We start from the raw sequence: 23,987 nt of genomic DNA, 5'->3' as shown, positions 1-23,987 counted from the left end.
TGGTGTGGCGATATTTGTTCCTTATATGTGGTATTATTCAGTCACTATGTGGTGGTAACATGTGGTCTGGTCATGGTGTGGCAGTATTTGCTCCTTGTGTGTGGTATTCAGTCACTATGTGGTGGTAATATGTTGTCTGGTCATGGTGTGACAATATTGTGTGTAGTTATATAATGGTTGTTTAAAAAAAATGTAAATATATGTCACTCATTCCCTTAAAGAAAAATACATAAAAATATATTTATTTTTAATAGTTTAAAGTAGAGTAGGGCCCTGCCGAAAGAGTCTACCATGTAATGGTAATGGAAATTCTTTTGGTCAGAACAAAAGCTGCTGGTTATGAATGTGATCTGGTGTTTAATGAGAGCTGTTAATATCTGATTAGTGAGGATGTGGTGGAGAAGTTGAATTTTTCCAAGAGTGGGTGGTGGGACGGTGGAGCGGGAGCTGGTGTGGAGTCTCCAGGGAATCCAAAAATGTTGCCACTATGGGAACCCTAAATTCCTAGTGGAAGCCCTGGTCTGTCTCATAAGCTGCAGATTGCAGCTTCTTGAGACTTCAGTGTGCTCACGCAGGCGGAGCGATTACATTATTGCCTCATGTCACTCTGCGGATCGGAAGTGAAAATGAAGGCTGCCGTGTCGGAAATGAGGATGAGGTGAGTATAAACTTCATTATATTTAATATGGAGAACTGGGGCCATCGCACTATATTTATGGTGGGAACTGGGGCAATCACTCTGTATATATGATATATGTGGGGCTGTGGGGGCCATTATACTATATATGTGGGGCAGTGGGAGACCTTCATACTATATATAAAATATACACTGCTCAAAAAAATAAAGGGAACACATAAACAACAATATAACTCCAAGTAAATCAAACTTCTGTGAAATCAAACTGTCCACTTAAGAAGCAACACTGTTTGACAATCAATTTCACTTGCTGTTGTGCAACTGGAATAGACAACAGATGGAAATTATTGGCAATTTTCAAGACATTCAATAAAGGAGTGGTTCTGCAGGTGGGGACCACAGACCACAACTCAGTACCAATGCTTTCTGGCTGCTGTTATGGTCACTTTTGAATGTTAGTTGTGCTTTCACACTCGTGGTAGCATGAGACGGACTCTACAACCCACACCAGTGGCTCAGGTAGCGCAGCTCATCCAGGATCGCACATCAATGCGAGCTGTAGCAAGAAGGTTTGCTGTGTGTCAGCGTAGTGTCCAGAGGCTGGACGCGCTACCAGGAGACAGGCCTGTACACCAGGAGACATGGAGGGGGCCATAGGAGGGCAACAACCCAGCAGCAGGACCGCTACCTCAGCCTTTGTGCAAGGAGGAACAGGAGGAGCACTGCCAGAGCCCTGCAAAATGACCTCCAGCAGGCCACAAATGTGCATGTGTCTGCACAAACGGTTAGAAACCAACTTCATGAGGATGGTCTGAGTGCCGACGTCCACAGATGGGGGTTGTGCTCACAGCCCAACACCGTGCAGGATGCTTGACACTTGCCACAGAACACCAGGATTGGCAAATTTGCTACTGGTGCCCTGTGCTCTTCACAGATGAAAGCAGGTTCACACTGAGCACATGTGACAGACGTGACAGTCTGGAGATGCCATGGAGAGTGATCTGCTGCCTGCAACATACTTCAGCATGACCGGTTTGACAGTGGGTCAGTAATGATGTGAGGTGGCATTTCTTTGGAGGGGCGCACAGCCCTCCTTGTGCTCTCCAGAGGTAGCCTGACTGCCATTAGGTACCAAGATGAGATCCTCAGACCCCTTGTGAGACCATATGCTGGTGCAATTGGCCCTGGGTTCCTCCTAATGCAGGACAATGCCTGACCTCATGCAGCTGGAGTGTGTCAGCAGTTCCTGCAAGATGAAGGTGTTGAAGCTATGGACTGGCCTGCCCATTCCCCAGACCTGAATCCGATTGAACACATCTGGAACATCATGTCTCGCACCATCCACCAAAGTTACGTTGCACCGCAGACTTTCCAGGAGTTGGTGGATGCTTTAGTCCAGGTCTGGGAGGAGATCCCTCAGGAGACCATCCGCCGCCTCATCAGGAGCATGCCCAGGCATTGTAGGGAGATCATACAGGCACGTGGAGGAATGTTGTGAATTCTGTTGTCGAACTCCTTCCTGTGGTCGTGAATGGTACTTCGGCGGGTTCTGTCCATGGGCTCCCTCTGGTGGCTGTGAGTGAAGCTGCTGCTTCTGAGGTTCCTTACACAGGTGACGTGGTTTATCCTTTGGTTGGCTGCTCTATTTAACTCCACTCAGATCGTTACTCCATGCCAGCTGTCAATGTTCCTGCATTGGTTCAGTTCGCTCTTGGATCTTTCTGGTGACCTGTCTTCTCCAGCAGAAGCTAAGTTCCTGATGGTTATTATTTGTTCATTGTTTCCTTGTCCAGCTGGTTATCATGATCTTGTCTTGCTAGCTGAAGGCTCTGGGATGCAGAGTGGCACCTCCGCACCGTGAGTCGGTGCGGAGGTCTTTTTGCACACTCTGCGTGGTCTTTTGTATTTTTTTGTGCTGACCGCAAAGATAACTTTCCTATCCTCTGTCTGTTTAGTAAGTCTGGCCTCCCTTTGCTGAATCCTGTTTCATTTCTGTGTTTGTGACTTTCATCTTTACTCACAGTCAATATATGTGGGGGCTGCCTTTTCCTTTGGGAAATTTCTCTGAGGCAAGGTAGGCTTTATTTTCTATCTCTAGGGCTAGTTAGCTCTTAGTGCTGTGAAGAGGCGTCTAGGGAGAGTCAGGAACGCTCCACGGCTATTTTTAGTTGTTGTGATAGGATTAGGGCTTGCGGTCAGCAGAGCTCCCACATCCCAGAGCTTGTCCTGTGTGAGTTTAACCATCAGGTCGTGCCGGGTGCTCCTAACCACCAGGACATAACAGAGGCCACACACCCTACTGAGCATAATTACCTTGTCTTGAGGCATTTCCACTTAATTTGGATAAGCCTGTAACTTCATTTTCCACTTTGATTTTGAGCACCATTCCAACTCCAGACCTCCGTATGATATTAGTTGGGATTGACGGTGATTATTTTTAGGTTTTATTGCTCTAAACAGAGCAATACAACTGGAACATTTCATTCAGTGATATCTAGGATGTGGGATTTTAGTGTTCTCTTTCTTGTTTTGAGCAGTGTATATAAATAAAACAAACTGTGGAGACCATAATATGGATGCTGTGGGGCCACCATATTCCATATAGGGGGCTGTAGGGACATGATACTATATATAGAGGGAATGCGGGATCATCATATTATATATAGGAAGCTGTGAAGTACATAATAGCGCAATGAGATAGCTGTGGGGCACCATCATACTATATACAGGGGTTTTGGTGACATACTATTTGTGGGGAGCTATATTATATGGTATATAGAAAACTGTAAAGCCTCATACTATATATAGGATGCAGTGGGGACCTCATATTGTATATCCCATATCTATGTACCAGCCTGTTTTTAAAGCCTGTTATTTCTGCTGCTTTAATGCAATGGCCAGAGATAAGCAGGAAAAAGGAGGGCCAGTGCAACTCGAGGGCCACTGCCTTGTGATTGCCCCCCAGGGCTGAAAAGTGCCAGCCAGCCCCTGGCACCCACCATTGCTTCCAGCCAATTTTGGGTTGAAAAAGTCAAACAATGCTCCTTCCATTCTGAGCCCTGCCATGTGCCCAATCAGTGGCTTTCCTCCACATACGGGGTATAGGTGTACTCAGGAGAAATTGGACAACAAATTTTATCATCCATTTTCTATTGTTATCCTTGTGAAAATAACAAAGTTTGGTTCTAAAGTAAATTTTTTTGTGAAAAAAGTAAAAAGTAAATTTTTTCCTTCTACATTGCTTTAGTTCTCGTGAAGCACCTGAATGGTTAATGGTCACTTTGGGGTATTTTCTGCCATAGTGAGGTGGTCCCTAAAAAAATGGTTTTGTAAATTTTGTTGGAAAAATGAGAAATTGCTGGTGAACTTTTAACCCTTATAACGTCCTAACAAAAAAAAAATTATGTTTCCAAAATTGTGCTGCTGTAAAGTTGACATGTGGGAAATGTTATTTATACCATTTTGTGTGATATGATTCTGATTTAATTGCACAAAAATTAAAAGTTTGAAAATTGTGAAATTTTACAAATTTTTGCCAAATTCCTGTTTTTCCATAAATAAACGCAAGTCAAATCGCAGAAATTTTACCACTAACATGAAGTACAATATGTCCCGAAAAAAACAAACAGTCTCAGAATCAGTGGGATCCGTTGAAGCATTCCAGAACTAGACTCACAGAAAAAAAAAACCCAAAATCCCTACAGGAATATCATAAAAATTATCCTTTACTATAATATATATTTTAACCCCTTCATGACCCAGCCTATTTTGACCTTAAAGACCTTGCCGTTTTTTGCAATTCTGACCAGTGTCTCTTTATGAGGTAATAACTCAGGAATGCTTCAACGGATCCTAGCGGTTCTGAGAATGTTTTTTCGTGACATATTGGGCTTCATGTTAGTGGTAAATTTAGGTCAATAAATTCTGCGTTTATTTGTGATAAAAACGGAAATTTGGCGAAAATTTTGAAAATTTCGCAATTTTCACATTTTGAATTTTTATTCTGTTAAACCAGAGAGATATGTGACACAAAATAGTTAATAAATAACATTTCCCACATGTTTACTTTACATCAGCACAATTTTGGAAACAAAATTTTTTTTTGTTAGGAAGTTATAAGGGTTAAAATTTGACCAGCGATTTGTCATTTTTACAACGAAATTTACAAAACCATTTTTTTTAGGGACCACCTCACATTTGAAGTCAGTTTGAGGGGTCTATATGGCTGAAAATACCCAAAAGTGACACCATTCTAAAAACTGCACCCTTCAAGGTACTCAAAACCACATTCAAGAAGTTTATTAACCCTTCAGGTGCTTCACAGCAGCAGAAGCAACATGGAAGGAAAAAATGAACATTTAACTTTTTAGTCACAAAAATTATCTTTTAGCAACAATTTTTTTATTTTCCCAATGGTAAAAGGAGAAACTGAACCACGAACGTTGTTGTCCAATTTGTCCTGAGTACGCTGATACCTCATATGTGGGGGTAAACCACTGTTTGGGCGCACGGCAGGGCTTGGAAGGGAAGGAGCGCCATTTGACTTTTTGAATCAAAAATTGGCTGCACTCTTTAGCGGACACCATGTCACGTTTGGAGAGCCCCCGTGTGCCTAAAAATTGGAGCTCCCCCACAAGTGACCCCATTTTGGAAACTAGACGCCCCAAGGAACTTATCTAGATGCATAGTGAGCACTTTGAACCCCCAGGTGCTTCACAAATTGATCCGTAAAAATGAAAAAGTACTTTTTTTTCACAAAAAAATTCATTTAGCCTCAATTTTTTCATTTTCACATGGGCAACAGGATAAAATGGATCCTAAAATGTGTTGGGCAATTTCTCCTGAGTACACCAATACCTCACATGTGGGGGTAAACCACTGTTTGGGCACATGGTAAGGCTCAGAAGGGAAGGAGCGCCATTTGACTTTTTGAATGAAAAATTATTTCCATCGTTAGCGGACACCATGTCGCGTTTGGATAGCTCCTGTGGGCCTAAACATTGGCGCTCCCCCACAAGTGACCCCATTTTGGAAACTAGACCCCCCAAGGAACTTATTTAGATGCCTAGTGAGCACTTTAAACCGTCAGGTGCTTCACAAATTGATCTGTAAAAATGAAAAAGTACTTTTTTTTCACAAAAAAATTCTTTTCGCCTCAATTCTTTCATTTTCACATGGGCAGTAGGATAAAATGGATCATAAAATTTGTTGGGCAATTTCTCCCGAGTACGTCTACCTCATATGTGGGGGTAAACCACTGTTTGGGCACTCGGCAGGGCTCGGAAGGGAAGGCGCGCCATTTGACTTTTTGAATGGAAAATTAGCTCCAATTGTTAGCGGACACCATGTCGCGTTTGGAGACCCCTGTGTGCCTAAACATTAGAGCTCCCCCACAAGTGACCCCATTTTGGAAACTAGACCCCCCAAGGAACTTATCTAGATGCATATTGAGCACTTTAAACCCCCAAGTGCTTCACAGAAGTTTATAACGCAGAGCCATGAAAATAAAAAATAATTTTTCTTTCCTCAAAAATGATTTTTTAGCCTGGAATTTCCTATTTTGCCAAGGATAATAGGAGAAATTGGACCCCAAATATTGTTGTCCAGTTTGTCCTGAGTACGCTGATACCCCATATGTGGGAGTAAACCACTGTTTGGGCGCACGGCAGGGCTCGGAAGGGATGGCACGCCATTTGGCTTTTTAAATGGAAAATTAGCTCCAATCATTAGCGGACACCATGTCACGTTTGGAGAGCCCCTGTGTGCCTAAACATTGGAGATCCCCCAGAAATGACACCATTTTGGAAACTAGACCCCCAAAGGAACTAATCTAGATGTGTGGTGAGGACTTTGAACCCCCAAGTGCTTCACAGAAGTTTATAACGCAGAGCCATGAAAATAAAAAAAAAAATTATTTTCTCAAAAATGATTTTTAGCCTGCAATTTTTTATTTTCCCAAGGGTAACAGGAGAAATTTGACCCCAAAAGTTGTTGTCCAGTTTCTCCTGAGTACGCTGATACCCCATATGTGGGGGTAAATCACTGTTTGGGCACATGCCGGGGCTCGGAAGTGAAGTAGTGACGTTTTGAAATGCAGACTTTGATGGAATGCTCTGTGGGCGTCACGTTGCGTTTGCAGAGCCCCTGATGTGGCTTAACAGTAGAAACCCCCCACAAGTGACTCCATTTTGGAAACTAGACCCCCAAAGGAACTTATCTAGATGTGTGGTGAGCACTTTGAACCCCCAAGTGCTTCATAGAAGTTTATAATGCAGAGCCGTGAAAATAATAAATACGTTTTCTTTCCTCAAAAATAATTATTTAGCCCAGAATTTTTTATTTTCCCAAGGGTTACAGGAGAAATTGGACCCCAAAAGTTGTTGTCCAGTTTCTCCTGAGTACGCTGATACCCCATGAGTGGGGGTAAACCACTGTTTGGGCACACGTCGGGGCTCAGAAGGGAAGTAGTGACTTTTGAAATGCAGACTTTGATGGAATGGTCTGCGGGTGTCACGTTGCGTTTGCAGAGCCCCTGGTGTGCCTAAACAGTAGAAACCCCCACAAGTGACCCCATTTTAGAAACTAGACCCCCCAAGGAACTTATCTAGATATGTGGTGAGCACTTTGAACCCCCAAGTGCTTCACAGACGTTTACAACGCAGAGCCGTGAAAATAAAAAATCATTTTTCTTTCCTCAAAAATTATGTTTTAGCAAGCATTTTTTTAGATTCACAAGGGTAACAGGAGAAATTGGACCCCAGTAATTGTTGCGCAGTTTGTCCTGAGTATGCTGGTACCCCATATGTGGGGGTAAACCACTGTATGGGCACACGTCAGGGCTCGGAAGTGAGGGAGCACCATTTGACTTTTTGAATACGAGATTGGCTGGAATCAATGGTGGCGCCATGTTGCGTTTGGAGACCCCTGATGTGCCTAAACAGTGGTAACCCCTCAATTCTAACTCCAACACACCCCTAACCCTAATCCCAACTGTAGCCATAACCCTAATCACAACCCTAACCACAACCCTAATTCCAACCCTAACCCTAAGGCTATGTGGCCACGTTGCGGATTCGTGTGAGATATTTCCGCACCATTTTTGAAAAATCCGCGGGTAAAAGGCACTGCGTTTTACCTGTGGATTTTCCGCGGATTTCCATTGTTTTTTGTGCGGATTTCACCTGCGGATTCCTATTGAGGAACAGGTGTAAAACGCTGCGGAATCCGCACAAAGAATTGACATGCTGCGGAAAATACAACGCAGCGTTTCCGTGCGGTATTTTCCGCACCATGGGCACAGCGGATTTGGTTTTTCATATGTTTACATGGTACTGTAAACCTGATGGAACACTGCTGCGAATCCGCAGCGGCCAATCCGCAGCCAAATCCGCACAGTGTGCACATAGCCTAATTCTAAAGGTATGTGCACACGCTGCGGAAAACGCTGCGGATCCGCAGCAGTTTCTCATGAGTTTACAGTTCAATGTAAACCTACGGGAAACAAAAATCGCTGTACACATGCTGCGGAAAAACTGCACGGAAACGCAGCGGTTTACATTCCGCAGCATGTCACTTCTTTGTGCGGATTCCGCAGCGGTTTTACAACTGCTCCAATAGAAAATCGCAGTTGTAAAACCGCAGTGAAATGCGCAGAAAAAAACGCGGTAAATCCGCCATAAATCCGCAGCAGTTTAGCACTGCGGATTTATCAAATCCGCAGCGGAAAAATCCGCAGAGGACCAGAATACGTGTGCACATACCGAAACCCTAACCCTAGCCCTAACCCTACCCCTAGCCCTAACCCTACCCCTAACCCTACCCCTAACCCTACCCCTAACCCTAACCCTATTCTAACATTAGTGGAAAAAAAAAATGATTTATTTTTTTATTGTCCCTACCTATGGGGGTGACAAAGGGGGGGGGGGGTCATTTATTATTTTTTTTATTTTGATCACTGAGATATAATCTATCTCAGTGATCAAAATGCACTTTGGAACGAATCTGCTGGCCGGCAGATTCGGCGGGCGCACTGCGCATGCGCCCGCCATTTTGGAAGATGGCGGCGCCCAGGGAGAAGACGGACGGGACCTCGGCTGGATCGGTAAGTATAATGGGGTGGGGGGGGACCACGGGGGGGGGGGATCGGAGCACGGGGGGGAATCGGAGCGCGGGAGGGGTGGAACGGAGCACGGGGGGCGTGGAACGGAGCACGGGGGGCTGGAATGGAGCACGGGGGGGTGGAACGGAGCACCGGGGGGGTGGATCGGAGTGCAGGGGGGGTGATTGGAGCACGGGGGGGTGATTGGAGCACGGGGGGAGCGGACAAGAGCACGGGGGGGAGCGGAGCACTGGACGGAGGGGAGCCGGAGCAGTGTACCGGCCAGATCGCGAGACTGGGGGGGCGATCAGAGGGGTGGGGGCACATTAGTATTTCCAGCCATGGCCGATGATATTTCAGCATCGGCCATGGCTGGATTGTAATATTTCACCCGTTATAATAGGTGAAATATTACAAATCGCTCTGATTGGCAGTTTCACTTTCAACAGCCAATCAGAGCGATCGTAGCCACGAGGGGGTGAAGCCACCCCCCCTGGGCTAAACTACCACTCCCCCTGTCCCTGCAGATCGGGTGAAATGGGAGTTAACCCTTTCACCCGATCTGCAGGGACGCGATCTTTCCATGACGCCACACAGGCGTCATGGGTCGGATTGGCACCGACTTTCATGACGCCTACGTGGCGTCATGGGTCGGGAAGGGGTTAAAAACCATAAGTGTGCACTTGACAAAACCATCACCAATAGATGCAAGCGTACTACAGGAGAGGCAAGGGTAGTGCCAAGCCCTACGCTTTCTCAGTGCACCCTACCTGCCTGCGGAGGTTGGCTCCCTATTTTCCTACGCCGTGGCGCCCCCGCTCCTCGTCGGCTAGCCCTGCTATCCCTATAATACCCTAATAGGGCCGGGAGAGAAAGTCTCACATATACAATATGAAAATATGGATAGCTTGAGAGGACATGGATATGTCAGTAAAATATCTAACTAAAGCTAGGGGTCTCAACTGACTTGGTAGTCTGCGTCCCTTGCTCCTTATACATAAAGTTTTTAAGCCAGACAATATAACGGCAGGTAGAGATGCTTCAAAGAGACTAAAATACACACATGATCTTGGTCTAACTATACATGTATTAGGGTCACCAGGTACTGTTGTGACAATAGGGAAATGTATTTGCTGTGATGTCAAGCATATCCCATACAACCATCTAGGAATCAAGCTGCAGCATTAATTCAACAATGGATACAAGATAGCCACATACTGCCCCGTCCTATGACAAAATAATTATTTGTTGCGACCACAGTGCTGACCAGATCACTAGACCGCATAACATCTCATGCAAAGATTATTGTACATGTCCCTTTTTTACTCAACGCGTTTCTACCCTTCTAATAAAAAGAGGTTCACCAGGAGTACATCCAGATAATAAAGGGTTACTTAGCTTGTACAAGATATCAGCATATCAGTATGGTAAGTAGCTGCACCACCGGGCCAGTCCCCTTATCTTAGTAGCGCCTGCAGACCAGTGCTAAATCCTGTGCATTATATGGGCTTCCAATCACCGCCACGCTAAAGACACCTGGAGACTTGGGACGCTTACCTCACTTCCGGCGCTTCTCTACCAATGCCCCATATTGTATATGTGAGACTTTCTCTCCCGGCCCTATTAGGGTATTATAGGGATAGCAGGGCTAGCCGACGAGGAGCGGGGGCGCCACGGCGTAGGAAAATAGGGTGCCAACCTCCGCAGGCAGGTAGGGTGCACTGAGAAAGCGTAGGGCTTGGCACTACCCTGGCCTCTCCTGTAGTACGCTTGCATCTATTGGTGATGGTTTTGTCAAGTGCACACTTATGGTTTTAATATTTATTATAATAAAGGATAATTTCTATGATATTCCTGTAGGGATTTTTTTTTCTGTGAGTCTAGTCTAATTCACCCCAAATATACATTTTTTTGACTGTGAGAGAGCATTCCAGAACTATAACCTTATAAAGTGACAGTGGTCAGAATTGTAAAAATTGGCTTGGTCATTAAATACAAAATTGGCTCTGTCAATAAGGGGTTAAAGGGGTTGTCCACTATTTTCAATTAACCCCCAAATGTATCTCCCCCGGCCCCTAATGAATTTTGTAAATATACTCTGTTGAAGTTTTAGCTTGTGAACAGCGCTATGCCGTCGCTAATTTCCGCCGACGTCATGTCAATTTCCAGACTCTGGAAATTTACGTGACGTCATGAATTGGAGTGACCCAGCCTCCACAGACAGCGGTCACTCATCAAGAGTGACTGGGCTGTGGGCGGTGCTAGGGTCTGCGGGCGGCGCTAGGCTGGGATGTGCAGGCTGGGATGTGCGGGCGGGCTGTGCTGAGATGGGATGGGCGGGGCTGCGCTGGGATGGACGGGGTTGCGCCAGGATGTGCGGGCGCCTGGCGGTGTGAGGGGGGCTGTGCTGGGATGTGCGGGCGCCGGGTGGTGCAGGGGGGTCTGTTGGGCTGCGCTGGGATGTGCAGGTGCCGAGCGGTGTGGTGGATCTGCGCTGGGGTGTTTGGGCGCCGGGCAGTGCTAGGGTGTGCGAGTGTGTGCTGTGGGTCTGCTGGCCATGCTGGGGTCTGCTCCGGGTGGAGGGAGGGTCATTGGTGTGTGTGTGTCTGTGTGCAGGCATCATCTTATGGGACTACAAGTCCCATCGGGATATGCCTGCTACAGTGACAGTGAGTGACACATTAGCCAATGATGGGACAGTGGTAGTCCCATCATCCGGCTAATGTGTTGAATGTAAAAAAAAAACAAAAAAAAACCCACATACACATATAAAGACATACAACATACACACAGACATACAACATACATACAGACATACAATATACACCATGCAACATACACCATGTGATATACAACATGCGACATATGACATGCAACATGTCACATGCGTCATTCGACATGCATCATGTCACGTGTCATTTGACATGTGACATGCATCATTCGACATATGACATGCAACATACACCATGCGACATGCAACATACGACATGCGGCATGCAACATTCAACATGTCACATACGACATGCGGCATGCGACATGCAGCATACGACATACGACGTGCAACATGTGTCATACTACATGCAACATGTCTCATGCATCATACGACATGCGACATGCTGCATGCAACATATGACATGCAACATGCATCATGCAACATGCAACATTAAACATGCAACATATGCCATGCAACATGCAACATATGACATGCAACATGCGGCATGAAACATGCAACATGCGGCATGTAACATGCAACATACAACATGCGACATGCAACATGCGACTTGTGACATGCAAACATACAACATGCAACATACAACACATACATACAGTACATACAACATACATATAGACAAACAGTACATACAACATAAAGTACATACTCACCATCACCTTGTCACCTTGATCCCCGAAGCCAGTGTCACCTGTAAAGAATATTAAAATAATAAACAAACAATATACTCCCTGATCCGCAGATATCCAATTAAAATGAGTGTCCCACGATGATCTCCCGTGGAGAGCAGCAGCATGAGCTGATGTGACCGCTCTCCAGGGGCTACAGGAATACAATGATGGAAGGTATCCTTCCGCAATGTATTCCTCCGCCCCTGTGAGAAATAGTCCCTAGTCTCACTTGTGGCACTGCTGTGTGGGAAAATTCCCACGCAGCAATGCCATAAAGAGACCCTGAACTCAGGTAACCTCAGTGATACACTGTAGGAGCCATTGTCTCCTGTCAGTGTGTCACTGGAGGCCTTATAGAGCAGTGACATCACCCGATGTCATTGTTCTATAGGGAAGATCGTCGTGGGACACTCTTTATTAATTGGACTACAGCAGACAGGTTGTATACGGTTGGTTTATTATTTTTTATTTTTTGCAGGTGATCGAGTATGGTAAGTATGGTGAAATTAAGAATATTAAAATACTTTTTTCTGGCTGTGTTGTTTTTTTTTACCCTTTCACTACTCTAGGTTTAATAATGGATAGGCGTCTTATTGACACCTCTCCATTTTTAACCAGGCTTAATGTCACCTTACAATAGCAAAGTGACATTAACCCCTTATTAACCCAAATCCCACTGCTACGTGGGAAGTGGGAAGAGAGTGGCTAAGTGCCAGAATTGGTGCATCTTACAGATGTGCCATTTCTGGGGCGGCTGCGGACTGGTATTTATAGCAGGGGGGCAATATCCATGGCCCCTTTCTAGGCTATGAATATCAGTCCGCAGCTGTCTGTGTAGCCTTTCTGGCTATAAAATATAGGGGGACCCCACGTCATTTTTTTGGGGGTCCCCCTATTTTACTAGACAGTAAGGGCTGATACCCATAGCCTGGGAGGGGCCATGGGTATTACCCCCTTCCCAGGCTACAAATATTGGCCCCGGGCCGTCGGCTTTCCCCCTCTGGTGCAGAAAATTGCGCGGGAGGCCACGCCATTTTTTTTTACTTTTTTTTAACTGAAACATTGCTCATTAACCCCATTGCTTTGAGGTGGGCTCCGGTGGAGAGCCCACATCAAAGTCGCAACATGTCAGCTGTTTATCAATAAAAAAAAAATTAACCTGATCTCGAAACGGCAGAGCGAGAAAAAAATCAAAAGCCAAAATTATGGTTTTTTGGTTGTCGTGACATTGCATTAAAATGCAATAACGGGCGATCAAAAGAACATATCTGGACAAACATGGTATCATTAAAAACGGCAGCTCAGTGTGCAAAAAATTTTCCCTGATCCAACCCCAGATCACGAAAAATGGAGACCCTGCGGGTATTGGAAAATGGCGCAATTATTTTTTTTTTTTAGCAAACTTTGGAATTTTTTTACCACTAAAAAAGAACCTAGACATGTTTGGTGTCTATGAACACGTAATGACATGGAGAATTATGATGGCAGGTCAGTTTTAGCATTTAGTGAACCTAGCCAAAAATCCAAGCAAAAAACAAGTGTGGGATTGCACTTTTTTTGCAATTTCATCGCACTTTGAATTTTTTTCCTGTTTTCTGTTACACGACATGGTAAAATCAATGGTCTAAGAAAATCTTTATTCAGCCATATAGCATAAGCAACGTTTCGACCATGTGCTGGTCTTTTTCAAGCACGAAACGTTGCTTATGCTATATGGCTGAATAAATATTTTCTTGGACCAATACACCCGGTGGAGAGCTGTTCCTCTGTGCAGATTTTGACGTTTTACCCAGGAGGGTTCCCTGGATATGGAACGAGCGCCCGAATGAGTGAGTGCTGTCGGTCACTTGTATATTTCATTTGGTAAAATCAATGGTATCGTTCAAAAGAACAACTCGTCCCGCAAAAAATAAGCCCCCTCATGGCCATATTGACGGAAAAATTATGGCTCTGGAAAGAAGGGGAGCGAAAAACGAAAATGAAAAAAGCTCCAGGGGTGAATGGGTTAAGAAACATGGATATGGACATATCTATGGAAATAGATATAGATAGATATTTCTCTGTATGTATCTATCGATCCATCCCATATCTATCTATTTATTTATCTATCTATCTGTGTGTAGTGGAGTGTGGGTTGGACAAATGTAAAAGAGGAGGTTGGACAGAAATAACATCACAAATTGTTTTGAAGATAGAGGAGGGATTTGGGTGTGTTTTGGAGTGGGTGTGCTAGGTTCGGGCTTAGAGGCCGGTGCAATGCATCATGGAACTTGTAATATTAGAGCACAATAAGCCAGGAGAAAGGAAGTTGTTGATTAACCCCATGAGAGCTGGATCCAACATTGAGGATGTGCTGCTACAGCATGATAAAAGGTAATATTAAAACACACATAATCAAAAACTCATCAAAACTCATTGTGGGAACTTAACCTGAAGGAGGTTTTTCTTTCTCAGCCATGAAAGACTGATATGAGAATAATCCTTTATCTTCTCTCATTTTGTAAAAGCCAAACAACTTATATTCTCAGATTCTTGATGATGCCCTGACTTAAATGGGTAGTAAACATAATTTTAACCCCTTAGTGAGGGAGCCAATTTTTTTAAATCTGACCAGTGTCACTTTATGTGGTAATAACTTTGCAACACTTCAACAAATCCCAGTGATTTTGAGATTTTTTTTTTCGTGACACATTATACTTTATGATAATGATAAATTAAGGTCAATACGTTTTGTTTTTATTTATAAAAAATATCCAAAATTTGAGAAAAATGTTAAAAAATTAGCAATTTCCTAATTTGAATGATTATCCCTTTAATCCAGATGGTCATACCACAGCAAACCATTAATAAATAACATTCCCCACATGACAGCTTTACATCAGCACCATTTGTAAAATGTTCTTTTATTTCATTAGCATTTTAGGAGGTTTAAAAATGTAGCAGCAATTTTTCATTTTTTCAAGGAAATTTACAAAATGTATTTTTTTAGGGACTTATCCATGTTTGAAGTGACTTTAGGGGTCCCATATTTTTTGAAACCCCCAAATGTGATACCATTTTAAAAACAGCACCCCTAGACATATTGAAAACTGCTGTCAGGTAGTTTATTAACCCTTCAGGTGCTTTACAGGAATTAATGCAAAGTGGTATGACAGAAATGAAAATGTGCATTTTTACCACCTACAGTAAATGCCTCTAACTTCTGAACAGATTACTACAGCTGTCAGACTGTAAGGCCACTATTTGGTCGTGAATTGCCATCGCGAACATCAGGACCACAAAATAATGATCTGAGGGCACCAACTGGGATAAAGAGGAAGCACCCACATTCTGTTAACCATTTATAATGTAGTCACTATTGACAGCAGCATCTAAGGGGTTAAACAGATTTGGACGGTTCAAACACTGATCGTGGCTGATGCAGCAAATTGTCAGCTATAGTGTACAGCCGACAGATGCTAATGTGGCACCCCTAGGGGTATTTGCCACAAAAATAGTTACTGACAGTAAGTACAAATACTAAAATAGCAAGACTGCACTACCACCTCCGGCCAGAAGGGGGAGCTCCAGAGACTCCCCTTGATCCATTCTGGTCTGAGAGAAGAAATGGCAGTTGGGCTAAGGAGCTGATAGTGAGAGGTCATACAGCTGAATTTCTAACAGCCCTATGACGGTTTCCAGGCCCAAATCACCGGCCTGAGGAGAAGAGGGACAGAGAAAAGGGACATTGTGAGAACCGGGTAGCATTAATCACTACCCAGAACAGGCGCAAAGACGGATACCGGATCCGTGGCTGTATTCATTATATATAATACAGCAACCGGAAAAACGTGAGGTGATATCAGCTTCACTAGGGCCGGACGCAGCAACAGACACAGAGTTCAGCGGTACTCCTGGAGGGGGGTAAGCCGATAAAAGGACTCGGGTTGCCCGTCGAACCAGGACCCGGAGGGGACAGATTGGGCCGGCAGCCAGTTCACATACAGCAGCAGGGCCACACAGAAATTGCGCACAATAAGAGGCGAAGACCCCGGCAGGGTCAAAGTAACTCAGAGTTCCCATACAGACTCCGGTGACAGGATTGGTTGTAAATCCCCTTATGTTGAAGTAAACTGGTTAAACGTTTCAGTGCCTCAGACTTTCATTTGGACAATAGCCATCTATCCAGGATCGGGATCGTCACCGCTGGGAGAATCTGCTGCTGATCAAGTAAGTGCCTGTCCCCTCATGATACCCCTTACACTGTGCATTGCCTGAGGCCACAGCACCGGGTCAAGCCACCCGTGACATTCCCCTCAAGAGACAGACTCCATTGGTCCGGTGCTGGGTATCCCGGTCTCCTGGGCGTCACAATTGGCGTCACGAACAGGATCTAGCCAGCCCGTATACCGGGTATTGTGAGCCGTGATTGGAGCCCAAAACTGTGAAAACTGGGATGAAAAATCTTGAAAATTGACTTTATTAAAGAAAAATCCATTCCCCATTGAAAACTATTGAAAGTGACTTTTCCCCATTGGTTATAATGGAGTAAAGATGGCCGCCATCCCCTGAGGTAATCACTTCATAACCGTTAGGCACGAGACTGTTAATTGAGCTACGCCATCACCTGAGCCCCAGTCTAACTGAAAAACTTCAGAATCCGCCATTACAGAGCGCGGTGGGTGGGAGCAGCAGGGGGCGTGTCATTGTGGGCGGCACCAAGCTGAGCGCTCTGACATCAGAGCAAGGGGAAAATCGATCCTGCTGCACAGCGGAACGAATCTACACTATCCCGACGGAAGCGGAGGACCGGAAGGGTCCGGATTAACTAAGGGGGCACAGTATGTCGCAGCACGGAGACGCCGCAGCACCCGGCAACGCTAATGCAGCTAAAAGACAGAGTGTCAATAGAGAGTCCGGCAGCGCAGCGGTGGAAGGAGTGGCGCCCATCATGCCGGTGCTGATGCCATATACCCCGGGTGGCCCATGGCTTCCAATGTATGAAGGTGAGCCTAATACCCTTGACGATTTCAGAGAAAAGATGCTGGCCCATTTTGACATGTTCCCTGTGGGTGAAGTTCAGCGTGTTAGTCTCCTGATGATGCAGTTAAGTGGCCATGCTAAGCGAGAAGTCACAGCATGGGCAGCTGATCTAAAAGGCACTGTTGAACGCATATTTGCTGGATTAAAAGCTACATTTGAAACCACGGCCAGCAGCAAAGCTAAAATACGATTCTTTAATTGCAAGCAAAAAGCTAATGAGGGCGTGAGAGACTTTGCCTTAAACCTGCAGGAAGCCCTTAAATCACTTACACTGGCTGAACCCATTTTTAACACCGGAGCGGATAAACTGCTAAGAGATCAATTTATTGAGGGACTCTACACCCCTTCTCACCGGGGGCATGTGAGCATGCTTGTTTTTAAGAACCCTGAATTGACATTTGCTCAATTAAAGGAGAGCGCTATACGTCTCCAGCTGGCAGAGGCACCTCGGGATCAGGATCCTGCGCAACCCATGGCAGAGGCACCTCAACAACAGGGAGTGCCAGTGACATCAGCTATGTCTGGGGCCATTGCTAAGCCCCTGGGGCCCAGTACTAATGAGGCTCTTCAACAAAAGCTTGACTCTTTAGCTGATGTTGTTGCTTCAATGGCTAAAACCATGCAGGAGATGAGAGGACACAAGATGGAGTTGGCAAACTGTAGAGAGGATGTTCCATGGATGAGACCCCGGAGATACCCGACATGGAGAGGACGACCCCGCGACCGCTACCAACTGGATGGACAGCCCATTTGCCGCCGTTGCCAGCAGCCGGGCCACTTTGCACGAGATTGTGATTTAAACGGGAATCCCCTGGGAATGCGGGCCGCTTCGCAGGAATGAACTTTCAAGGCCCAACACCCTGGCACGACAGGTACATCGGAGGACGACCCATTATCCCTATCGTGCTGGACGGAATTCCCCTCAACGCTTTGCTGGACACAGGTTCCCAGATTTCATCTATACCGTATATCCTTTATAAGAGGTACTGGGCTGATGCAGATATTGATAAAGGGCCCTCTGATGTTGAACTAGATATATGGGCCAGTAATGGTAAGTTAGTACCGAAACTAGGATTCAGGGAGATGACCATAAAGATTGGTAAAGTAGAACTGAAGAAACAGGGTATAATTGTTGTTGATGTTGACCGGCGGAACTGTGAACCAACTGTATTGATAGGAATGAATGTGTTAGAGAACTGCTTTTCCGAAGTCATTTCTGTCTTACAGCAAATTGCTGAAACTGCCCAATCCTGCCAGCAGAGAGTTCTCCGGAGGGAAATAAAAGTATTGATGTTAAGGCAACAGGTAGAAGTTGCAGGTGGAGAAATCGGCAGTGTGAGGGTAAGTGATCCAACGTCTATTGTAATCCCACCAAAAACAGAAATGCTGGTATGGTGTAGAGCAGCCATTGGTACTAAGGGACGAGATTATCAAGCCTTAAATAGAACCAGTGTACACCGACAGCAGGCCCACTATACTCACAGCACGAGGGATAGTCGAGGTACACCGGGGACGAGTGCCGGTACGACTTTTGAACTGTGGAGACGAAGAGGTCACTTTGCCAAGGTATGCTACAATGGCAAAGCTATATACTGTTGACAACAATGCCATCACAACCATTGAGCCCTTAGAACCAACCTGTCAGGTGGAAGGCAATGGCTCAGATGGAGAAATGGAGGATTGGTGCCAACAGCTACACGTGGGCATAAATTCAACACCTACCCATCAAAAACAAGGGGTGTATAGGCTAGTGACGGAATATGAACAATTCTTCAGTAAACACCCATTGGACTTCGGACGGATAGAAGGGGTAGAACACACAATCCCCACAGGTGACCATCTCCCAATAAAAGAAAGATATAGACCCATACCGCCCGCTCACTATCAATGTGCAAAAGATATGCTGAGGGAAATGAAACAGGCCGGGGTAATAAGAGACAGCTGTAGCCCCTGGGCGGCCCCTCTAGTGATTGTCAAAAAAAAGGACGGAACCATGAGAATGTGCGTAGACTACCGGAAGATTAATAACATCACCCATAAAGACGCCTACCCCTTGCCTAGGATAGAAGAGTCCTTAACTGCTTTGAAATCTGCTAATTATTTTTCCACCTTAGACTTAACAAGCGGGTATTGGCAAGTCCCTGTGGCTGAGAGAGATAAGGAAAAGACGGCATTCACCACACCAATGGGTCTATGTGAATTTAATCGCATGCCGTTCGGACTCTGCAACGCATCCGGTACCTTCCAGCGGCTGATGGAATGCTGCCTCGGACACAAGAACTTCGAGACCGTCCTCCTGTACCTAGATGATGTGATCGTCTACTCAAAGACTTACGAACAACACTTAATAGACCTGGCAGAAGTGTTCGAAGCCTTATCCAGGTATGGCATGAAAGTCAAGCCATCCAAATGTCACCTTCTCAAGCCAAAGGTACCGTACCTGGGACACATCGTGAGTTCGGAGGGAGTAGCACCAGATCCCGAGAAAATAAGCGCCATAAGGGATTGGCCAAGACCTACCAGTGCAAAAGAAGTGAGACAATTCCTGGGATTGGTGGGTTACTATCGCAGATTTATAAAAGGATTTACCAAGTTGGCAGCACCCTTGCAAGACACCTTGGTAGGGCAGACGAAGAAACCTTCAAACCGAAACCCTCCTTTTCAGTGGAACGACGAAAGGGAAGACTCCTTTGAACAACTAAAGAAGGCACTAACTGGAGAAGAGGTTCTGGCATACCCAGATTACCATCAACCTTTCATCCTCTACACCGATGCCAGTAATGTGGGACTAGGAGCGGTGCTGTCACAAAAGCAAGAAGGTCGGGAGAAAGTCATCGCCTTTGCAAGTAGAAAGCTCCGGCCTACTGAAAGAAATTCAGAAAATTACAGCTCCTTCAAATTGGAACTACTGGCAGTAGTTTGGGCTGTGACGGAGCGTTTCAAACACTATCTGGCCGCTGCAGAATTTATTGTCTATACTGACAACAATCCGTTGACCCACCTGGACACAGCCAAATTAGGTGCGTTAGAACAGCGATGGATAGCCCGGTTATCTAATTACAACTTCATAATCAAGTATCGAGCAGGTCGCAAGAATGGAAATGCCGATGCCCTATCCCGGATGCCACACTTGAGAGATGTAGAAGAGGAAACGGGGGAGCTTGAAGAAATTGAACTACCAGCCTTCCATCGTCCCAAGGCAAAACATCATCAGTCAAGTACCTATCAGAAACAACAAGAGGTGAATTTTAATCCATTAGCACACCATAGATGGGCTGACACCCAAGACAGCAATCCGGCTGTGAAGTTGGTGAAGGAACTGTTGACTGAGCAAAGTGCATATCCCGATGAGGATGCCCCAGAAGAGACGCATCAACTCTGGAAAGAGAGAGGCAAAATGTTCCTGTATCAAGGGAAGCTCTGTAGAAGATACACCAATCCGAAAACACATGAATTGGTTTGGCAGATTATTGTGCCTAAACAAGATGTGAAGATGGTCCTCGAAGCTTACCATAATGGTGCTGGTCACTTCGGTTGGAAAAAGTTAGAAGTACTTCTAAGAGAAAGATTTTATTGGGTCGGGATGAGAAAATCAATCGAACAGTGGTGCAGAAATTGTGGCCCGTGCAACCTCAGAAGAAACGATCAAAAGAACCAAAGAGCACCACTGCAGCCCATAATCACCAAACAACCACTTGAACTTGTAGCCATGGACCACGTGAAGTTGACACCAAGCTGGTCCGGCTATGTCTATGCCTTGACCATCGTGGACCATTATTCACGTTTCTTGGTAGTAGTACCCGTAAAAGATCTGACAGCAAAAACAGCAGCCAAAGCGTTCCAAACGTACTTTTGTAGACCCCATGGATATCCGGAACAGGTTCTCACCGACCAAGGTACAGCCTTTGAATCAGAGATCTTCAGAGAATTCTGTAATATGTATGGTTGCAAAAAGATCCGGACGACGGCCTATCATCCACAAACAAACGGCTTATGCGAGAAGATGAACCATATTGTAATAGACCTACTAAAAACTTTACCTGAGACAGAAAGGAATCAATGGCCAGAGAAATTGCCTGACTTGGTGGATCTGTATAATCATGTCCCGGTGAGCTCCACCAACTGCACCCCAGCTTACCTTATGCGTGCAAGACCTGGCCAATTACCAATCGATCTAGAAATGGGAATTCTGAAACCAGACGCAGAAGTTCAAGACTCCAATTGGGATATCATACGGCAAAAGCAGTATCGCCAAGTGCAAGAGAGTGTGGAAAGAAGCCTTCAGCAAACTAGAGAAAGACAAGAGCGAACTTTCAACCAGAATGCTCTAGCGACCCCATTAAGACCGGGTGACCAAGTGCTCAAGAGAAATCGTCGAACCAATAAACTGGACAATCAGTGGGAAGCCGTACCCTACACAGTTTTACCAACAAGAGTGGATAATCCTAAAATGTGTCTCATTAGCAAAAACGGAGGCTTAACATCTGTACTAGTGTCAAGAGACAATCTTAAATTATGTCCGGAAGCATTGAAAGAGCCAGACGTTGTCCAGCCAGAACCAGAAGTTATTCAACCCATACAGGTTCAACCAGTAAAGGAAAAAGAAGAGGAAGTGTATCACACCTGTATAGGAGACTTTCCCAAAACCCTACTTACATACCATGGTGCAGTAGTGGTTCCCATGGTGGCCTTTTACCCAACACCGAACCCAATACCAGAAGTCCCAAGACAGGAAGAGGCTGACCCCGTACTACAGGAGGTTCCAGGCCAGGAAGAACAGATTCCTGGTCAGAGTAATCCCATTCACGGTGGACTTGCCAACTCCATAGTCGTGGAATTATCTTTAGCAGAGCGGGCAGATACTACATCTGCAGTAGACAGTAGTACACCACATGAAGAGACACCGCTATTACGTAGATCACAGCGTAGTACCCAGGGTCAATTACCGGCCAGGTATGCAGATTACCAACTATAAAGCTCATTATGTGAATTGTATATATGTTATGCCGTATATAGTTAAACAGAAAATGTAGTATAGTCATTGCTATCAGTCTGCAACGTTTAAGCCCAGTGCCTACAGAGACTTGTCTGTATGAACTTATTGCATATTCTTGAACTTTTTATCAGCCCGGAGGCACTAAATCAAAGCTCCGGAAAGACTGCTTTTTGAACTTTGCTTTTTGCTCTTTTTGAACTTTCTTTAGACTTTATATTGATAACTCCGTTGGAAAAATGGAACTAAATTCCTGGACACTAAGTACAGTGCCGTTCCTAATACCTTCAAGGATAGAACTGTATTAATGGACGCTATTTGAAGTGACTTTTTACAGAACTCTATTTTTGTTTCCTTGAGTGGTTTTTGTAACTTTTCATTTTTAAGACTCTGTACATATTAATTGTTATTTCAAAATGTTATTGTCCCACAGTCCCGGAGTACTGTTCTTAACTAAGGGGGAATGTGGCACCCCTAGGGGTATTTGCCACAAAAATAGTTACTGACAGTAAGTACAAATACTAAAATAGCAAGACTGCACTACCACCTCCGGCCAGAAGGGGGAGCTCCAGAGACTCCCCTTGATCCATTCTGGTCTGAGAGAAGAAATGGCAGTTGGGCTAAGGAGCTGATAGTGAGAGGTCATACAGCTGAATTTCTAACAGCCCTATGACGGTTTCCAGGCCCAAATCACCGGCCTGAGGAGAAGAGGGACAGAGAAAAGGGACATTGTGAGAACCGGGTAGCATTAATCACTACCCAGAACAGGCGCAAAGACGGATACCGGATCCGTGGCTGTATTCATTATATATAATACAGCAACCGGAAAAACGTGAGGTGATATCAGCTTCACTAGGGCCGGACGCAGCAACAGACACAGAGTTCAGCGGTACTCCTGGAGGGGGGTAAGCCGATAAAAGGACTCGGGTTGCCCGTCGAACCAGGACCCGGAGGGGACAGATTGGGCCGGCAGCCAGTTCACATACAGCAGCAGGGCCACACAGAAATTGCGCACAATAAGAGGCGAAGACCCCGGCAGGGTCAAAGTAACTCAGAGTTCCCATACAGACTCCGGTGACAGGACTGGTTGTAAATCCCCTTATGTTGAAGTAAACTGGTTAAACGTTTCAGTGCCTCAGACTTTCATTTGGACAATAGCCATCTATCCAGGATCGGGATCGTCACCGCTGGGAGAATCTGCTGCTGATCAAGTAAGTGCCTGTCCCCTCATGATACCCCTTACACTGTGCATTGCCTGAGGCCACAGCACCGGGTCAAGCCACCCGTGACATTCCCCTCAAGAGACAGACTCCATTGGTCCGGTGCTGGGTATCCCGGTCTCCTGGGCGTCACACTGGATTGTCACCTGTATGGGGTGGCTATTCTCTTATATCTCAGGTCAGTTAAAAGACGTATTGGCTGTCATTAAGGGGTTAATCTAAATCATTATCTATTTGATGCTGTATTCAAAACAAAATTTTCCCTAACTACACTATCTAACAGCTATTGTACTTTTTTTCCCTATTTCCTGTGTAATGACACTTCATTTGTGAATCCAAGTGCAGCAGAACAGGGGAAAGAGGCTGTGGTCACTGTCACAGCTTCTGCCCTCTCCTTGAAATGAAGTGTCATTAATGCAGTGGGCCGAGGCTGTGGTCACTGTCAGCCCCTTTCCCCTTCCTGAAACAAAGTGTCATCAGTGAGGCATAAAGGCGATATCTACAATACAAATTAAACATACCTCGGATTCGGCTTCTTTAACCTGAAAGGATAAAACATGCAGGTTAATATTATCACTCTTTAAATTATGTAACTTGAAAATAAAATCTCTTACT

At 45.3% G+C, this 23,987-nt stretch overlaps 1 protein-coding gene across 2 annotated transcripts in view; it reads right to left on the bottom strand.

Annotated features, from left to right (window-relative positions):
* The window catches only part of LOC138642353 (collagen alpha-2(VI) chain-like), a 668,325-nt gene that overhangs the window by 545,031 nt on the left and 99,307 nt on the right, over window positions 1-23,987 (bottom strand). For both annotated transcript variants that reach the window (XM_069730466.1, XM_069730467.1), the window contains exon 4: window positions 23,894-23,914. In XM_069730466.1, coding sequence (XP_069586567.1) covers window positions 23,894-23,914 — 21 coding nt within the window. The remainder of the gene's footprint in view (window positions 1-23,893; window positions 23,915-23,987) is intronic.

This window comes from Ranitomeya imitator, chromosome 6 (assembly GCF_032444005.1).
Source record: "Ranitomeya imitator isolate aRanImi1 chromosome 6, aRanImi1.pri, whole genome shotgun sequence".
NCBI lineage: Eukaryota > Metazoa > Chordata > Amphibia > Anura > Dendrobatidae > Ranitomeya > Ranitomeya imitator.
Note: the sequence above shows the minus strand (reverse complement) of the source record. Positions and strands in the feature narration are given on the sequence as shown.